At 40.9% G+C, this 16,242-nt stretch overlaps 1 protein-coding gene across 5 annotated transcripts in view; it reads left to right on the top strand.

Moving 5' to 3' along the window:
• The window catches only part of PCNX1 (pecanex 1), a 152,115-nt gene that overhangs the window by 18,545 nt on the left and 117,328 nt on the right, over window positions 1-16,242 (top strand). For all 5 annotated transcript variants that reach the window (XM_004584432.2, XM_058655456.1, XM_058655454.1 and 2 more), the window contains exon 2: window positions 11,902-12,110. In XM_004584432.2, the coding sequence (XP_004584489.2) occupies window positions 11,902-12,110 (209 nt within the window). The remainder of the gene's footprint in view (window positions 1-11,901; window positions 12,111-16,242) is intronic.

The raw sequence follows: 16,242 nt of genomic DNA, 5'->3' as shown, positions 1-16,242 counted from the left end.
GTCAGGAAAAAACGCCTTCAAGGGCTCCTGAGGAGCTGTCCCCTGTGGAGGACCGTGCTGAGATAAGGTTTGAGAAACGTGTCTGGGAAGAGGATCGTCTGGTGGAGTGGTTAAAACTCAGGGTCTAGAGTGCAACTGGCTGTTATTGCCAGATGTGGGCAAATGACTTTTACTCCATAACCTCAGATGTTTTCATTTGTATAATGGAAATAATAGTACTTTCTTCAAAGAACTGTGTGAGATAACTGGTAAAACACCAGATTAGTCATTTTCCTAAGAAGCTGAAGGAGAGAAAAAGTTCATATTGCTGTCAACACCACTCTGCAGGAGGCTATCTCACACACGGAATGAGAGGCTGCCGCTGTCAGACATGGAGTTAAGTGTTGCCAGCCTGCTTTTGTGCAAAATGAGGAGGTAGTTCTAAGATACATTGTATTGTTTTTCTTTTTGGCATCCTTTAACATTTAGTTAATTAAATCTAATGTATGATGCATTGTATATATGTAACACTTTCTCCTTGAAGGAGGACATGAATTATGAGCATGCAGTGCTTTCTGTTTCAAGGAAATTGAGTGAGCTCAGGGCAGATCTGATGGAACTGATAGATGCATTCTGTTAATGTAATTATGACTGCTAACGCACTTGTATAGATCTTACTGATTTTCATTCTTAGAATTTGAGCTTGTAGTTTAATACAATGAATTTCAGTGAAACAAGATTACAAATATTTTAATATCATTTTTGCACATGTTATCTGATTTGAAAATATTTGTGTTTGACCCTCATAGTTTTCTTTGTTCTGATACTTTCATTGTTAAGTTTTGATTGTAAAAACAGACCATTTGGTTTGCAATGTAGAAAGACTAGAGGAGAGAAAGATTCTTCCATTGGGTTCACTACCCAGATGGCTCCGGCTGGGGCTGTCTAGGCTGAAGCCGAGAACCATGATCTGGGTCTTCCCAGTGGGTGGCAGGAGCCCAGGCACTCGCACCATTATCTGCTGCGTCTCAGACACAGTTGGCATGGAGCTAGATTGGAAGTTGAGTAGCCAGGACTTGAACTGGCAGCCTGTTATGGAATGTGGGCATCTCATGAGGTGGCTTAATGTGCTGGGCCACTGCCCTGTTCTGATTTAAGCCTTCATTTGAACTGTGGCTTTTCTGTTTGTTTGAGACGATTGTAGTGTACTACATCTGTAAGAGTAGTTTTTTTTTTATGAGCGTAATAGTAATAATCTCATGAAATGTGTTTGGAACTGGGATTTTGTGAGGTATGGTAGTAAAAGTGTATTCTACTTGCTGTTCTTGAAGACGTCAAAGTCATGTTGACAGAAGTTGTTGATGAATGTATAATTTCACTTGCTATGAATCCTGATACATAAAGCTGCTTGGAGATTGCTTCTGGTTTGCGTATTTACAGTGTAGGAATTCAGCTTTTTCAGTTGACTCAGTTGATTCAAACTAAAACTGCCAAGTTACAAAGAGATACTAGTCAAAATAGTTCTTAGTAGAGGACACTCCCAGGATGGTTAGGTATACTTGGAAAAGCATTTCTAAATCAAGACATCGTTGGTGCCTCTCATGTTAAGTTCTGAGGCACTAATTCCTTCAGATTTTATTTGGGGAGTTTTTGGGTAACAAAAACTGGGTGCCATCTGGATAATAGCACAAGATAAATCTGGGGAGATGATTCTAGATTGATAAATGTGCCTGTACCTTCTTGTTTGTATTTTCTGTTCTGACATTTTAATAACAGGCTATAATTTCCAGATGTATCACTTATTTGCTTTTATTACACCTTAAGTTTGATGCTGCCTGATGACTTTAGGGATGGATACCTTAGTCTCAGAAAACCATGTAAGCAGAGGCAAGGCTGGATTCATTTTGGAAGGAATGTTTGTGAATCACTAATTCTCTCTATAACATTTAGGTTGTCAGGTATTTTTTGGGGGGTGGGGTGGGTGAGTACCTGTTTGTGACCTTGATTTAAAAGTTTTGAATTGTGTTGTTTTTTTTTGACAAACTCTTCTAAACAGGAACCATTTGGAGACTATGTTGGAATTATTTGAAAATTGTGTATTATTATCTCCTGTGTTTCCTATACTAATCTAAGTTGATCTTGGAACCTGGAGAAAAGCTCAGTTGGGAAGTTTATCACAGTTTTGTATTCCCTTCCAGCTTGCTCTTATTCTGTCACATTCTGTTTCTAGTTCACCTTGTTTCTGTGGTGTGCTGTGTTTGATTTATAAGTCTGGATTCCCTGCCTTCCAACTATCAGCAGAATTGCTACCTGCTCAGTTACTGTTTGCCTCCAGGTTTTGTTTTGTTTGCATATGTGTTTATAACAATAGGTTTGGTTTTTAAAAGTATTAAAATGTAAGTGCTGAATGCCATGATAATTGTTAAGGATCAGTTTGAAAATGAGGGTTCAAAACAGGTTGTGGTTCAAGCAATTTGTACTAAAATGTTAATGTGCTTTGTGTAAAACTGCGTTAGGTAACTGGTAATGGCGTTTGTTTTGAAGAAAGCTCTGTAGCTGTAGGGTTGAATGAACTGAAAAATATTTTTTTCATGTAATAGTGTCAAAAGATAATGCATCTTAATATATGTGATGTAACACTTTAACTATAAGGACATTGACTTTCACCAAAATATATAAATTCAGATTGTATGAAAGTCTTCTTTTTAATATTGTTTTTTGTATAGGAAAAAAATCTTACGAAATATAAGATTAATTTTGTCTATTTATTTACATTCTTACTGTTAATTTATAGGGTAATTTTTCATCACTTCTCACATCTGTCTTGCCCTCGTATTCGCTTTAAGCTGCCCATCTGTAGATCTTACCGTAGTTACTTATTTGCCCAGAGAATAGGGTCAATAAATTAAGATCTATTGATGATGGATTGAATGTATTATATTACGTTAGTCCCTTTTTAGCTAATGGTGTGGCATGAATTTTAACTATTAAGAATATTCTACTAAGAATGTAAATAGAAATTGTAAATATAACTATTGTTACAGAGATGTAAGTATGCAAATATGAACACATAAAAATATACCGTCTTGCATTGTTTATGATTCTGTTTATATTAAACTGGACAATATGTAGATAACATCCAGATTTTCACATAAATATGGAGAGGCTCGAGTTCCAGTAAGTCACTTGGCAAATCAATTACTTTTGGGGAAAATAATTTCTGAGTTGGTTGAAGAGATTGAATGCTGGCCCTTTTAAATTAGTTAGGCTGCTGTATAATTGGATTATAGATATATTATTATTTTTTCTATGAGAATATATGCTTAAATCTGAACATTGAAAGTGCTTCCAAGCATTCTCTGTACAGCCCAGCTGCTGAAGGAAGTGTCCAACTGCCTCGGTTCCCAGAAGAGACCAGCCAGAAGGCTCAGTCCCAGAGCCTCTTCCCACCAGTGTCAGGGCCTTTCCTGAGTCCTGTGGGTGCAGCTTGTATGTGAAAACTGGAGGCTTGTTAATAACATTCATTCTTTCTCTGTCTCTCTGTTTTAACCTCTCTTCTTGCTTGTTAATTAGTATTTTCTAAATTTATGGACAGTGTTTGCTAAATTTTTCTTCCTCCTCTGCCCAGCGTTCCCTCCATTCTCTGAGCATGGGAAGTGGTATGTCTGTAGAGTTGAGTCCTTCACATGGCAAGATTTGCTATCCTTGTCCTTAGGTGATTAAGCCAAAGGATTGTTCAGATAGGATGAACGCGTAGAGGCAAGGCCAGTAAAAGGCTGTATCAGCAGAACTTTACAAAAAATGGTTGGTTTTTTTCCACATGAGTCATTTGTGCCCGGTGAGAACAGTAAGAGGAGTGACTGATTTGAGGCCGATTGTCAAAATTAGAAGGAAGATATAACAGCTATGTAGTGTTATCTCTTGAAAAAGCGCTAAGAGAGGTTAGTTCAGATCTTAATGATAGATGGAACTGAAAAATTAGGATAAGGTTGTGTTTCTCTGCCTCTCTGTTTTGAAATTCTTCTAACTTTCATGATCTACCAGATGTTTTTGCTAAGAAAAGATTAAGTTCATTTTTTTTCCCTCTGGAAACATGCCAGTGATTCCTTATATCATAACTTACTAGAAACACTATTTTTTTCTTAAGGTTTTATTTATTTATTTATAAGGATTTTTTTATTTTTATGGACAGGCAGATTTATCTATCTGCTATCTGCTGGTCCTCTGCCCAAATGGCAGCAGTGACTGGAACTGAGCTGATGTGAAGCCAGGAGCCAGGAGCTTCTTCAGGTCTTCCGTGTGGGTGCATGGCCAAGCAGTTGAACCATTTTCTACAGCTTTCCCAGGTCATAAGCAGGGAGCTGGATTGGAAGTGGAGCAGCCAGGATATGAACTGGCGCTGTATGGGATGCCAGTGCCACAACTGGAGGATTCGCCTCTGTCAGCATCACAGTGCTTCTTGAGTCAAGGTCCAGAGACTCCTGTCTGAAAATATGGGCATGCTCCCGGCAGACCTCTCTGCCTGTTTAGCTGGGTGCACACTTTTGAAGACGTGGCTTCTGTTTGCTAGCATCTACCAAAGCCTTTAGGTTCTCTTAGTCACTGGTATCCAACATTTGTAAATGATGACTGTGCTGTGGATCTTCTCCTTTGTCCTCCTCCCTTTCTTTCTTCTCCTTCACACTTGTTTTTTAAGGGTTTGTTTGAGAAACAGAGAGATAGAGACATCTTCCCTTTGCTGGTTAACTCCGCAACGGGCTGCAGTAGCTGGGGCTGTTTTCCCTGGATTGGAAGGGGAGGAGTTCAGCAATGCTGTGCCAGCCACCATGCTGTGGGGTTTGTTTCATTTGTTTAGCATTGTGGATGCTTTCCTTCTAGAATTGCATATCTTTGCCCTGTAAAGCATCTTTGCTTAGAATCGCTTTGATGGTTTATTTTCTCCTGTCATTTGTCTTTCTAAAACTCCTGTTAATCACATGCTGGCCTTCTTCAGTTAGAGTCTAAATGCCTTATCATATCTTATCTTTTGTCTTCCTTCCTTGTTAATTTCACTGACTTTATCTTTCAGATCTTGTACTACATTGTTTTTATTTTGAATGACATTCTTAACTTTCAAGCCCTCTTATTTTCTGTTGTCTCTCTTCATCACATTTTATAGTTCCTTCAGGAATGCAAATAGCTATCCTGAGAATTTTTTTTAAAGATGTATTTGTTTTTATTGCAAAGTCAGATACACAGATAAGAGGCCAGACAGAGAGGAAGATCTTCCATCTGATTTACTCCCCAAGTGGCCGCCAACAGCCGGAGCTAAACCAATCCAAAGCCAGGTGCCAGGAGCTTCCTCTACGTCTCCCACGTGGGTGCAGGGTCCTAAGGCTTGGGATGTCCTCGTCTGCTGTCCCAGGCCCTATGTAGGGAGCTGGATGGGAAGCAGGGCTGCCGAGATTAGAACTGGTGCCCTTAGAGCCTGACGCAGTAGCCTAGTGGTTAAAGTCCTCGGCTTGAGTGCCTGGGATCCCATATGAGCGCTGGTTCGTGTCCCGCCAGCTCTGCTTCCCATCCAGCTCCCTGCTTGTGGTCTGGGAAAGAGGTTGAGGATGGCCCAAAGCTTTGGGACCCTGCACCCGTGTGGGAGACCTGGAGGAAGTTCCTGGCTTCTGGCTTCAGATTGGCACCAGCCCTGGCGGTCACTGGGGAGTGAATCAACAGATGCAAGATCTTTCCCGCTGTCTCTCCTCCTCTCTGTGTGTCTGACTTTGCAATAAAAATAAAATAAATCTTAAAAAAAGATGTATTTAAAAAACAAAAAAGAATCGTTGTCCATTGGTATCCTGGCACGTTCAAGACGAGGATTTGAGCCAGTAGGCCACTGCGCTGGGCCCCATCTCCGAGAATTTTAAAGTCTGTTCTGTCTGCCACGCCTCTGATTTATGTGTCTTTCCTCTGTGTGTATCTTTCATTTTTAAAAAAAGTTGGATTTGTTGCCTGTTATTCCTATGAAGGGTTTTCCTGAGAGGCCTGATATTCCTTGATTACTCATAATCAAGGAGCAGCAAATACCTACATGCGAGGCGTATAGTGTGTAGCGGGGGCTTTCCTGAGAGGTGCACTTGACCGGGAACTAGCCATGTGATTGACAGGCCCTTAGATGTTGATGTCTTGAAGTCCGTTCTCTTGGGGTCATTCGTTGTTATCTCCTGTCTCTGACTGCAAGCTGTGTGGGGGAGTCAGGCTGTGGCATGGATGGCAAGACTTCTCTTAAATTTGAGTAAGTAGGGTCCTGGCCCCAGGCCTCATTTTACATTGGAACCCGTGCTTTGAGATGCCGTCCTTGTCAGTGTTCTCGATTTCCTCCAGGACTTTCTAGAAATAGTCCCCCCAGGACTGGTGTATGATATCGTCCAGGTAAGGTCAAAGTATTATGTGAACTCTAGTCGCCATTTTCTTCAGCATAGGGTCCTCTCTGACCCTCTCCCCTCTCTTTCTCCTTCCCCCCATGTGAGGGTTGACTAGGAACTGCAGGATTCACATTGTGGAGGCATTCTGGGACCTGGTTCCTGGCCCTGGTTCCAGGAGAGTGACTGAGCAAGCAGATGAAATCCTGCTGGCCAGGACTATATTTTTATCACAAGATCACATGAGATTGGCTTTCTGTAGTAGAGCCGACAGGCTAACTTCACGTGGCTCAAATTGTTAAGATAGAGACTGTGTTAAAAAAAATTACCACCCCCTCCATGCTCAGGCGATGTGGCTGCCAGGCCCACTGTGCAGAGGTCAGATCTTTGTGCTTGGTCTTCTGTTGTGCCTGCCTCTTGATCTCCTACTTGACCTGACACCCTGAGCTCCACTTTTTTTTCTGTTAACTTCCTATCTTGTTTAGAAGTAGCTTGTTACAGTTCTTCTGTTTCTTCTGCTATAGTAGCTTGGAATGAGGGTTTCTGAGGCAAAAAAAAAGCCACTCCATGTACAAATTGCTAGTCAATCCCTCCCTTTGTATGCAACATCTGGTGCCAGATCCTGCCCCGTACTGGGGTGCTGGACTGAGCTGGCTCACTGACCTCACTCACTGCCTGAGAAGCCCATCATCACACTCCCTCAGTCTTCGAGGCATTTTCTCCTCTCGTTTTCTGTCTTTGTGGTTTCATCCATTGGTTCCTTCCTGGCTTATGCCTGGCCCACTCATCGTAGGCTTCTCTGCACCAGCTCTCCTCTTTCCCCGTAGTGCCTACAAGACCGTTTCTTTCTCCACAAACCTCCTTCCCATGTCCTGCCCGTGATTATACCCGGACTCCCCAGGCTCTCATTGGCTTGCGTTCTAGTTCATTCTGGGGTTGGGACAGAGGGTTGCTCACGGTGCTCTGCTGCTCAGACTTACGATGGAAGGAAGTGGTGTAGAGAACTGTGAGCTTCTGTCTGTCTCATCCGGAAAGGATAGCTGAAATGTTTACTTCTTAATTTTTAAATTTTTCATTTTTTGGTGATTCTCTTACGGTTTATTTTTCTGGGCAACAACTTCAAATACTATGTATTTTAAAAATGTCCTTTATTGTACTGACAGTCTTTATGTTTTCAGTCCCTAGTTAGTTGGTATGAAGCTGTCAAATGTTGACACAGGCCACTGAAGGTTTTTTTGTTTTTATTATCTTATAGTCATTTCTGTGTAACTAATTGAAGTTTTCCACAGTAATTCCAAACCATTGTGTTTTTTTTTAAGATTTATTTATTTTTAATTGGAAAGGCGGATATACAGAGAAGAGACAGAGAGGAAGCTCTTCCATCTGATGGTTCATTCCCCAAGTGAGCATAATGGCCGGAGCTGAGCTAGTCCGAAGCCGGGAGCCAGGAGCTCTTCCGAGCCTCCCACACGGGTGCAGGGTCCCAAGGCTTTGGGCCATCCTCAACTGCTTTCCCAGGCCACAGGAAGGGAGCTGGATGGGAAGTGGGGCCTCCCGGACTAGAACCGGCAACCATATGAGATTCTGGGCGTGCAAGGCGAGGACTTTAACCATTATGCTATCGTACCGGGTCCCAAACCATTGTTTTCTAGTATAAACTGATAAATTTTATCACTGCGAACTATGACAACAGAAACATAACACTATTTCCCAAAGTTATAGTTTTCTGTAGTAAAATGCAGATAGGGACTTTTGCCTAAAAAAACTTAAAAAGTTGGGTTTAAAAATTAATTACAATTGGGCCCGGCGCCGTGGCCTAGTGGCTAAAGTCCTTGCCTTGAAAGCCCCGGGATCCCATATGGGCGCCGGTTCTAATCCCGGCAGCTCCACTTCCCATCCAGTTCCCTGCTTGTGGCCTGGGAAAGCAGTTGAGGACGGCCCAATGCATTGGGACCCTGCACCCGCGTGGGAGACCCGGAAGAGGTTCCAGGTTCCCGGCATCGGATCTGCGCGCACTGGCCCGTTGCGGCTCACTTGGGGAGTGAATCATCGGACGGAAGATCTTCCTCTCTGTCTCTCCTTCTCTGTGTATATCTGGCTGTAATAAAATGAATAAATCTTTAAAAAAAATTAATTACAATTATTTTGCTTGGAGAGCAAGCAAGATAATCTATTTCCAGAGTTTTGTTTTCTGGTGACACTCTTGCATGTTCCTTCATTTTTTGACACTCTTGCATATGTTCTGAAAGAACAGTTACTGGCCTATGTTTGCTAATAGATAACACCTTCATGGATGAATTAAGCTGATGTTGTTGGAGATTATAGGTGTGTATTTGGCTACCCTGATCTACAGGGAGAGGTGCTTTTTTTTAATATTTCATTGTATTTGAAAAGCAGAGAGAAGCAACACTTTGCCATTCTCTGATTTCAGCTGGCACCGCCTGAAGCCAAGAGCCAGGTCTAAGTAGATCTTGTTTGCAGCATCAGGGATCCAAGTCCCTGGACCATCATCTCCCAGTGTGTGCATTATCAAGAAGCTGGATTTGAAGTAGAATGGCTGGGACTCAATCTGATATGGGATGTGGGCATCCCAGCAGTGTCTTTTTTTTTTTTTTTAAAGATTTATCTATTTTATTACAAAGCCAGATATACAGAGAGAGGAGGAGAGACAGAGAGGAAGATCTTCCGTCCGATGATTCACTCCCCAAGTGAGCCGCAACGGGCCGGTGCGCGCTGATCCGAAGCTGGGAACCAGGAACCTCTTCCAGGTCTCCCACACGGGTGCCCCAGCAGTGTCTTAACTGTTGTCCCAAATGTACTGCTTCTTATTGTCTCTTTTAAGATGAAGTTATGGGGCCCGGCACGATAGTGTAGTGGTTGAGGTCCTCGCCTTGAACACGCCGGAATCCCATATGGGCGCCTATTCTAATCCCGGCGGCTCCGCTTCCCATCCAGCTCCCTGACTGTGGCCTGGGAAAGCAGTCGAGGACGGCCTGGGAGAGCATTCGAGGACGGCCCAAAGCTTTGGGACCCTGCACCCACGTGGGAGACCCTCAAGAGCCTCCTGGCTTCGGATTGGCTCAGCTCCAGCTGTTGCTGCAGCTTGGGGAGTGAATCATCGGACAGAAGATCTTCCTCTCTGTCTCTCCTCGCTGTATATCTGCTTTTCCAATAAAAATAAATAAATCTTTAACAAAAAAAAGATGAAGTTAATAGTGCATGGCGCAGTAGTCTAATGGCATTGGGCCGTCCTCGACTGCTTTCCCAGGCCACAAGCAGGAAGCTGGATGGGAAGTGGATCTGCCGAGATTAGAACCGGCGCCCACATGGGATCCCGGGGCATTCAAGGCTAGGACTTTAGCCGCTAGGCCACGCTGCCGGGCCCCTGACATTGGTTTTCAATATATAGTGATCACTTAAATTTTGTTGAATTTTTTTCTATCTATGCTAAATTAATTAATATATAAATTCTGCTCGCTTGAGTGTGTTTCTTTACATTTAGTCATCCACTGTTTTTAGCCCCGTAATAATAGGGGGATATATTTTATTTAGATGTATTTTAAACATTCCTAATTTTGGTGCTTTTATCAGAGGCAAATACTATAGATTATCGCGTGTTAAGTATACTGCTCTATTATGTCCCGTTTGGAGGGGCTGTGAATTTATTCTTTGAATTTATGTAACGCATATGTACTAGTGTTGAGGTTGCTTCTTTTCTTGCCACTTAGTGGACTTTGCTCAGTTATGATAGAACTGTGAATAAGCCTTCATTGGTGTTTTACATTTGAAAATAGAATTGGTATTGGGGCATATATAAAATGTATACAGCAATAGGTATAAATGAAATAGGAATAAGTGACCTTGCTTTTTACAAATGTTTTATTAAGATGCATGATCTTTGCCAGGCCATTCAAAGTGAGTAGGTTTCAGTTCTTGTCTGAAAAGGAGGATATTGAACTCAGATCCCTAAGAATTAGTAAGTCTTATGCAAACGTTTCACTTGAAAACCACCGTCACACAGAAATTTTGTAAACTCTACAAGTGGTGTGTGTGATTGTGTCAAATAATTCAAAGTGTGTGTGTTTCATGGTATCCAGAAAAGGGTTGTTTAGGCCACTTTTGTTTTTGTAATAAATATTAGATTTATTAAAGTTGTCCATTGAGATCTAAGAATTTTGAATTCGACTCTTTATAAATCAAACATTTAATGAAAAGAATATTTGTTTATTTTAAATCTAGAGTTACATAAGAAAGGGAGAAACAGAGATCTTCAGTCTGCTGGCTCACTCCCCAGATGACCATAACAGCCAAGGCTGGACCAAGCCAGGACCCGGAGCCTTGTCTAATCTCCCACAGAGTGGTGGGGCCCAGATGCTCAGGCCTTCTGCTTTTTTTCAGGCTATTAGCAGGGAGCTCCATTGGAACTGGAGTGGCCAGGAAAGGAATCGGCATCCATATGGAATGCTGACATCACAGGCTTCGGTTTTCATTGGCTGTACAATTTTTAAGAGGCTGATTTTTTTTTTCCCCTATAACTTAAGATCCTTATAATTTGTAAATGAAGAAAAAGTTTAGAAGAATTATTTGAGAAACAGAGAGGTAGAGGAAGGAGAGAGAGAAAAAAAAATTTCGCTTGCTTGCCTTGGGCTGATTAGGTCAAAGCCAGGGGCCTGCACCTCAGTCCACATCTCCTGCGTGGGTAGCACGTAGTTAGCTATGTGTCAACACTGTTGGCCTCTGGGACCTGCATTGGCAGGAAGCAAATGTCAGGAGCCAGAGCCAGTTCTTGCACCCCAGCATCCTGGTATGAGTATTCTGAGGCACTCTTTGAGGCTAAATGCTTTTGTCCTGGATCTCTTAGGTTGTGTTTAAAAATTCATCATTCATTCACCTGACAAATGCTTCTTAAGTATTGAATTTTCTTCAAACTGATATTCTAAATATAGTTTTTTTCCTCTTAAAATTGTAAGCCTAAGCCAGTGATTTGGCAATATTTAAAAATCTGAATTGTTGTTTTTTCAGATTTACTAGTGTGTATAATGTGTAGGGCTTCTTAGTCTAAGTTTTAAAAATATCAGAATAAGGAGTGGGCCTTTGGCCTATCAGTCAAGACACCTGTTGGTGTATTCATGTCCCATATTAAGGTGCCTGGGTTTGACTCCTGGCTTGGACTCCCTGTTTCATCTTTCTACTAAAATAGACCTGGGGAGGTGGTGGTGATTTTTCAAGTAATGTAACCCATTTGGGAAGACCTAGATTGAGTTTCCAACTGCTGACTTTGGCCCTGTGGTCTTTGTGGGCATTTGGGGAGTGAACCAAAAGATGGGAGATTTCTGTATTACTCTGCCTCTCTCTTTCCCTTCCTCCCTCCCGCTCTCTCTCTGTCTCACACACACACACACACACATCTTAGCACTGATCATTGTTGTTTTGTATATGAACATGTGTTATTTTAAATATAGATTTCTATAATTGAATAATTGAATAAAATTTAGAATATTAAGACGTCTTTTTTTTTTCCCCAAAGGCCCTTCCTTCTTCCATGATTATAGTCGCAGTTTATTGTCCTGTAATAGCTGCTGTATTCATTGTTCTGAAGATGGTCAACTATCGACTGCACAGAGCGCTCGATGCTGGAGAAGTTGTAGACAGGAGTACAAATGAGTTCACAGGTCAGCGAGCCCAAGCTGAACAGGGCAACTGTTCAACCAGGAGAAAAGACAGCAATGGCCCCAGGTAAGGAACCTGTGTCACTCCGCGTGTATGCTGTAGGTTCTGGTGTGTGTATAGTGACGTGTTCATTGTGTTGTATTTGCTCTTGGTGTAAGATTCAACAGCAGCATTGTATCTTACCACTGTAAGTCAGATTGTAGTGTTAGAGCAGGGAACATCTGGTTGGCATGTTTGGGGCTTAAATCCATTTCTTTGGCCTCATTACTAAACAAATTAGAACAATATGCTATTGTGGGCAAGTTTTTTTTTTTAGAAACCAAAATGAAAGAAAACAGACTAAGGAAATAATTATGACTCGGAAATCTCAGCATTTAAAAAATTTATACATATGTAGAAAGTGTGGCATATCTTAAGAAAATTGTGATATTTTACTTTGTGATGTCCTGCTTTAATCTGTCATGACTATCTGTGAAGTTTACATTCTTGCTTTCGAGGCTTACCTATTCCTTACTAGGTCTTCACAAGACTGACTTCTTCAAAGTTTCCCAGGTGAATGTTACCTCGTCCTAGAGGCTTTCCCCCTGTACCCAAGCTGAAGTACACTGTGTCGCTCAGTCCCGTTGGCAACTTATTGCCCTGCCTCCACCTACCTTCTCTTTTAGGGGGGACATTTGCTCTATTCATAGTCAAGTTCAATATGATCCTTTGGAAATATTAGGTGGTACTACGTAAAATCTTCACAAAAGTATTTCCTGTGTGAATTCTTAACATATATTAGCTCAGTTAAACCTTCAGAACAGTTGTATGAGATAGGTTATTCCTGATTTACAGGTATAGAGACCAAGATGAGAAAGGTCAAATAACACAACCACTAATGCGCTGGAGTCTATGCCAAAATGCCATGTTCCCACTCAGCATTATGGGAACTAGTTCAGGTATCAAGGCATTAAATAATATAATGAAAAGTGGCTCCCACTGTTAAGCCAGGTAGTATTTCTGAATATGTTACAGTGTTTTAATACAGTTATATTCTTTTAATCTTTGACATGATTACCCAGTTTGTTCATTTAATAAGTATTTTACCCTGGTAATAATTATGGTCATTGCACTAATGTCTATCTGAAATTATCTTACTTGATCATTTATTTGCTTTTATAAACTTCTTGAGGACAAGAGCAATATTTTTCTTTGAGTTATTATATTCCCACCAGTTTAATCAACATCTGGCATTGAAAGATACTCGGCAAATATTTGAAGTAATGAAAACATTTTTCTGTATTAATATTTTTTATTAAACACAGTATTCCATTTTGTGTTTGTATCATAGATTAGTCTATTTTTAGTTATTTTAAATTTAAGGTTAAATGTTAGAAAAATCACTGTGATAGTTAAAAATTACTTATTTTTACTTACTTGAGAGGGAGAGAGAAGCAGAGACAGAGACCCACCATTCCTGATTGGTGGTCGAAATTCCTCCAACAGTTGATGGTGGGCCAGGCTGAAGGCAGGAACTGGAACTCAGTCCAGTCTCCCAGGTGGGAGGGAGGGAACCAGGTACTTGAGCACATTAGCAGGAAGCTAGAATTGGAAGTAGAACAGGAACTCTGCTGTATTCCCAGGCAGTCTTATCTTGGGATATGAGTGTGGTAAGCAGTGTTTTAACTCTCCGCTTGATTTTATCATTTGATTTCTGTGGTTAGCCGTTTGAAGACCTCTTTATTTATGCAAGTATTTTACAGTTAGGAAGTCGCGCACATCTCAGCCAACCAGTGAAGAGTTTACATTTTGTTTACTTATTATAAGAGTAATTTAACAAAACTGATCCATATCTCATTGCTTAATTTTTCTGTTTATGGATTAGTAATGAAGTGAAAGTATTTTACTTACGTTGTTGTCTTTTATACTGATTTTGTGAATAAAACCAATATTTTTGGGGTTAATTTTTTGCTGTTGATTTGGAGAAGGTATTTATGAAGGCTATTATCTTCTGTGTCAAATACTTTTCTTCATTTTGTAGATGTATTTATATGCTACTACTTAAAGAGGCCTGTTCTGTGCCTATTGTTTCTGCCCTTGACAGCAGGTTTTTTCTCTTTTCCTCAAACATTTCAATATTCTCTTATTAGATATACTTTCAATTTTTTATCATTTAATTTTTTTCTCTTAAATTGTTAAGTTGAAAATATTCCTTGTTTAGATATATGTCCTAATACCATTCATTAAATAATGCATTTTTCTCCAATAATTTAGATGTTTTCTTTTCCTTGTACATGTATATGTGTATAGTTGTTCCCAGCTGTCTCAAGGGGATTGATTCTAGGATTCCTTGCAGATATCAGAATCCACAGGTGATCCAGTCCCTTATATAAAATGGAGCAAATTGCTACAGGTTGTTTAAGGAATCATGCCAGAATATTTTTCATTTGCAGTAGCTTGCATCTGAGGAAACAGATCTGCTGATACGGAGGGCTGATGGTCAGTTGGCGTCTGGTCTGCTCTTTGTTTTCTGTCCTGTTGATCCTTTTTGTTCTTTACATCAATTTTTTTCAATTAATTTTATTTATTTGAAAAGCACAGTTAACAAAGAGAGAGAGAGAGAGAAAGGCAGAGAGAAAGAAATTTTCATCCACTGTTTCACTCCTCAAATGGCTGTAAAAGCCAGGACCAGGAACCACAAACTCCACTGGGGTCTACCATGGTAGCTTCATACTTGATTCTGGAAATCCATTCTCCATATTTTTGTTTCTCAGTATTATCCTGTTATTTTAAAGATTTATTTATTCTTTATTCTTTATTGGAAAGGGAGGTTTACTGAGAGAAGGAGAGATAGAGAGAAAGAACTTCCATCCACTGTTTCACTCCCCAAGGGGCTCCAGTGGCCATAGTTGAGCTGATGCGAAGCCAGGAGCCAAGTACTACTTCTGGATCTCCCACGCATGTGCAGCGTCCCAAGGCTTTGGACCATCTTGCATTGCTTTTCCAGGCGACAGGCAGGGAGTTGGATGGCAAGTGGAGCATCCAGGACATGAACCAGAACCCATATGGGATCCTTGCTGCGTATAAGGTGATCTTGTAGCCACTAAGCTATTGTGCCAGTTTCCCAGTATTTGTTATTCTCCTGCATGTACTCACTTATTTATTTTTTTTTCAAAGATTTTTTATTTTTATTACAAAGTCAGATATACAGAGAGGAGGAGAGACACAGAGGAAGATCTTCCGTCCAATGTTTCACTCCCCAAGTGAGCTGCAATGGCCGGTGCGCGCTGATCCGATGCCGGGAACCAGGAACCTCTTCCAGGTCTCCCACGCGGGTGCAGGGTCCCAATGCATTGGGCCATCCTCGACTGCTTTCCCAGGCCACAAGCAGGGAGCTGGATGGGAAGTGGAGCTGCCGGGATTAGAACCGGCGTCCATATGGGATCCCGGGGCGTTCAGGGTGAGGACTTTAGCCGCTAGGCCAAGCCGCTGGGCCCTACTCACTTATTTTTTGTGACTTGCCCCTCTGTTTACTGATTTTCTAAAAACAATTCTCTTAGATTTTTGTTGGTATTTGTATTTAATTTGGAAAATCTTAACCTTTGAAGTGGAAAATTTCATCCAGGGACTTGAATTAGATTTCCGTTTGTTATCCATTTATTCACTTATCATTTCTGTCTCATGAAATTTCAGGTTTTAATGCATCTAACATATTTCCAAAGTCTGTGTTTTCTGTTTATGTTAATAAATGTATACTCTTATAATGACTAAGCAAGAAAAATGTAAACTCCACACTTAGTTGGTTGAGGTGTGCGTTGCTTCCTAACCTTGTTGTAAAACTTTGGAGAAGTTAAGCTTTGGCTTCCACATTACAGTGACCAGGCAAATAACAGTATTAATCTCATAGCATGATTATAGGTGATAAGTTAGATAATATAGGCAAGGCACTCAGAACAATTAGAGACATGGTAGCCACTCTAAAACTATTCTAATTGTTTCTAGGTATTTTATAAATAAATAATACATTTGTGTATGTGTGTATGTATGTATTGTTCTTTCTAATTTAATGATAATTTTTTGCTGTTTGATACTGTCTACATAGTTGAGAGAGATGCACACCCATTTGGGTGTGTGACTGGGTGGGAAGGTTCAGGTACGGAGGAAGGTGGGTGGGACAGGTGTTTCAGTTTTCTTTTTTTCTCCTGTGTCCACATGGGAG

The sequence above is a fragment of the Ochotona princeps genome, chromosome 26 (assembly GCF_030435755.1).
Source record: "Ochotona princeps isolate mOchPri1 chromosome 26, mOchPri1.hap1, whole genome shotgun sequence".
Classification (NCBI taxonomy): Eukaryota; Metazoa; Chordata; class Mammalia; order Lagomorpha; family Ochotonidae; genus Ochotona; species Ochotona princeps.
The sequence above is the reverse complement of the archived record's forward strand: the minus strand, read 5'-3'. Positions and strand labels throughout refer to the sequence as shown.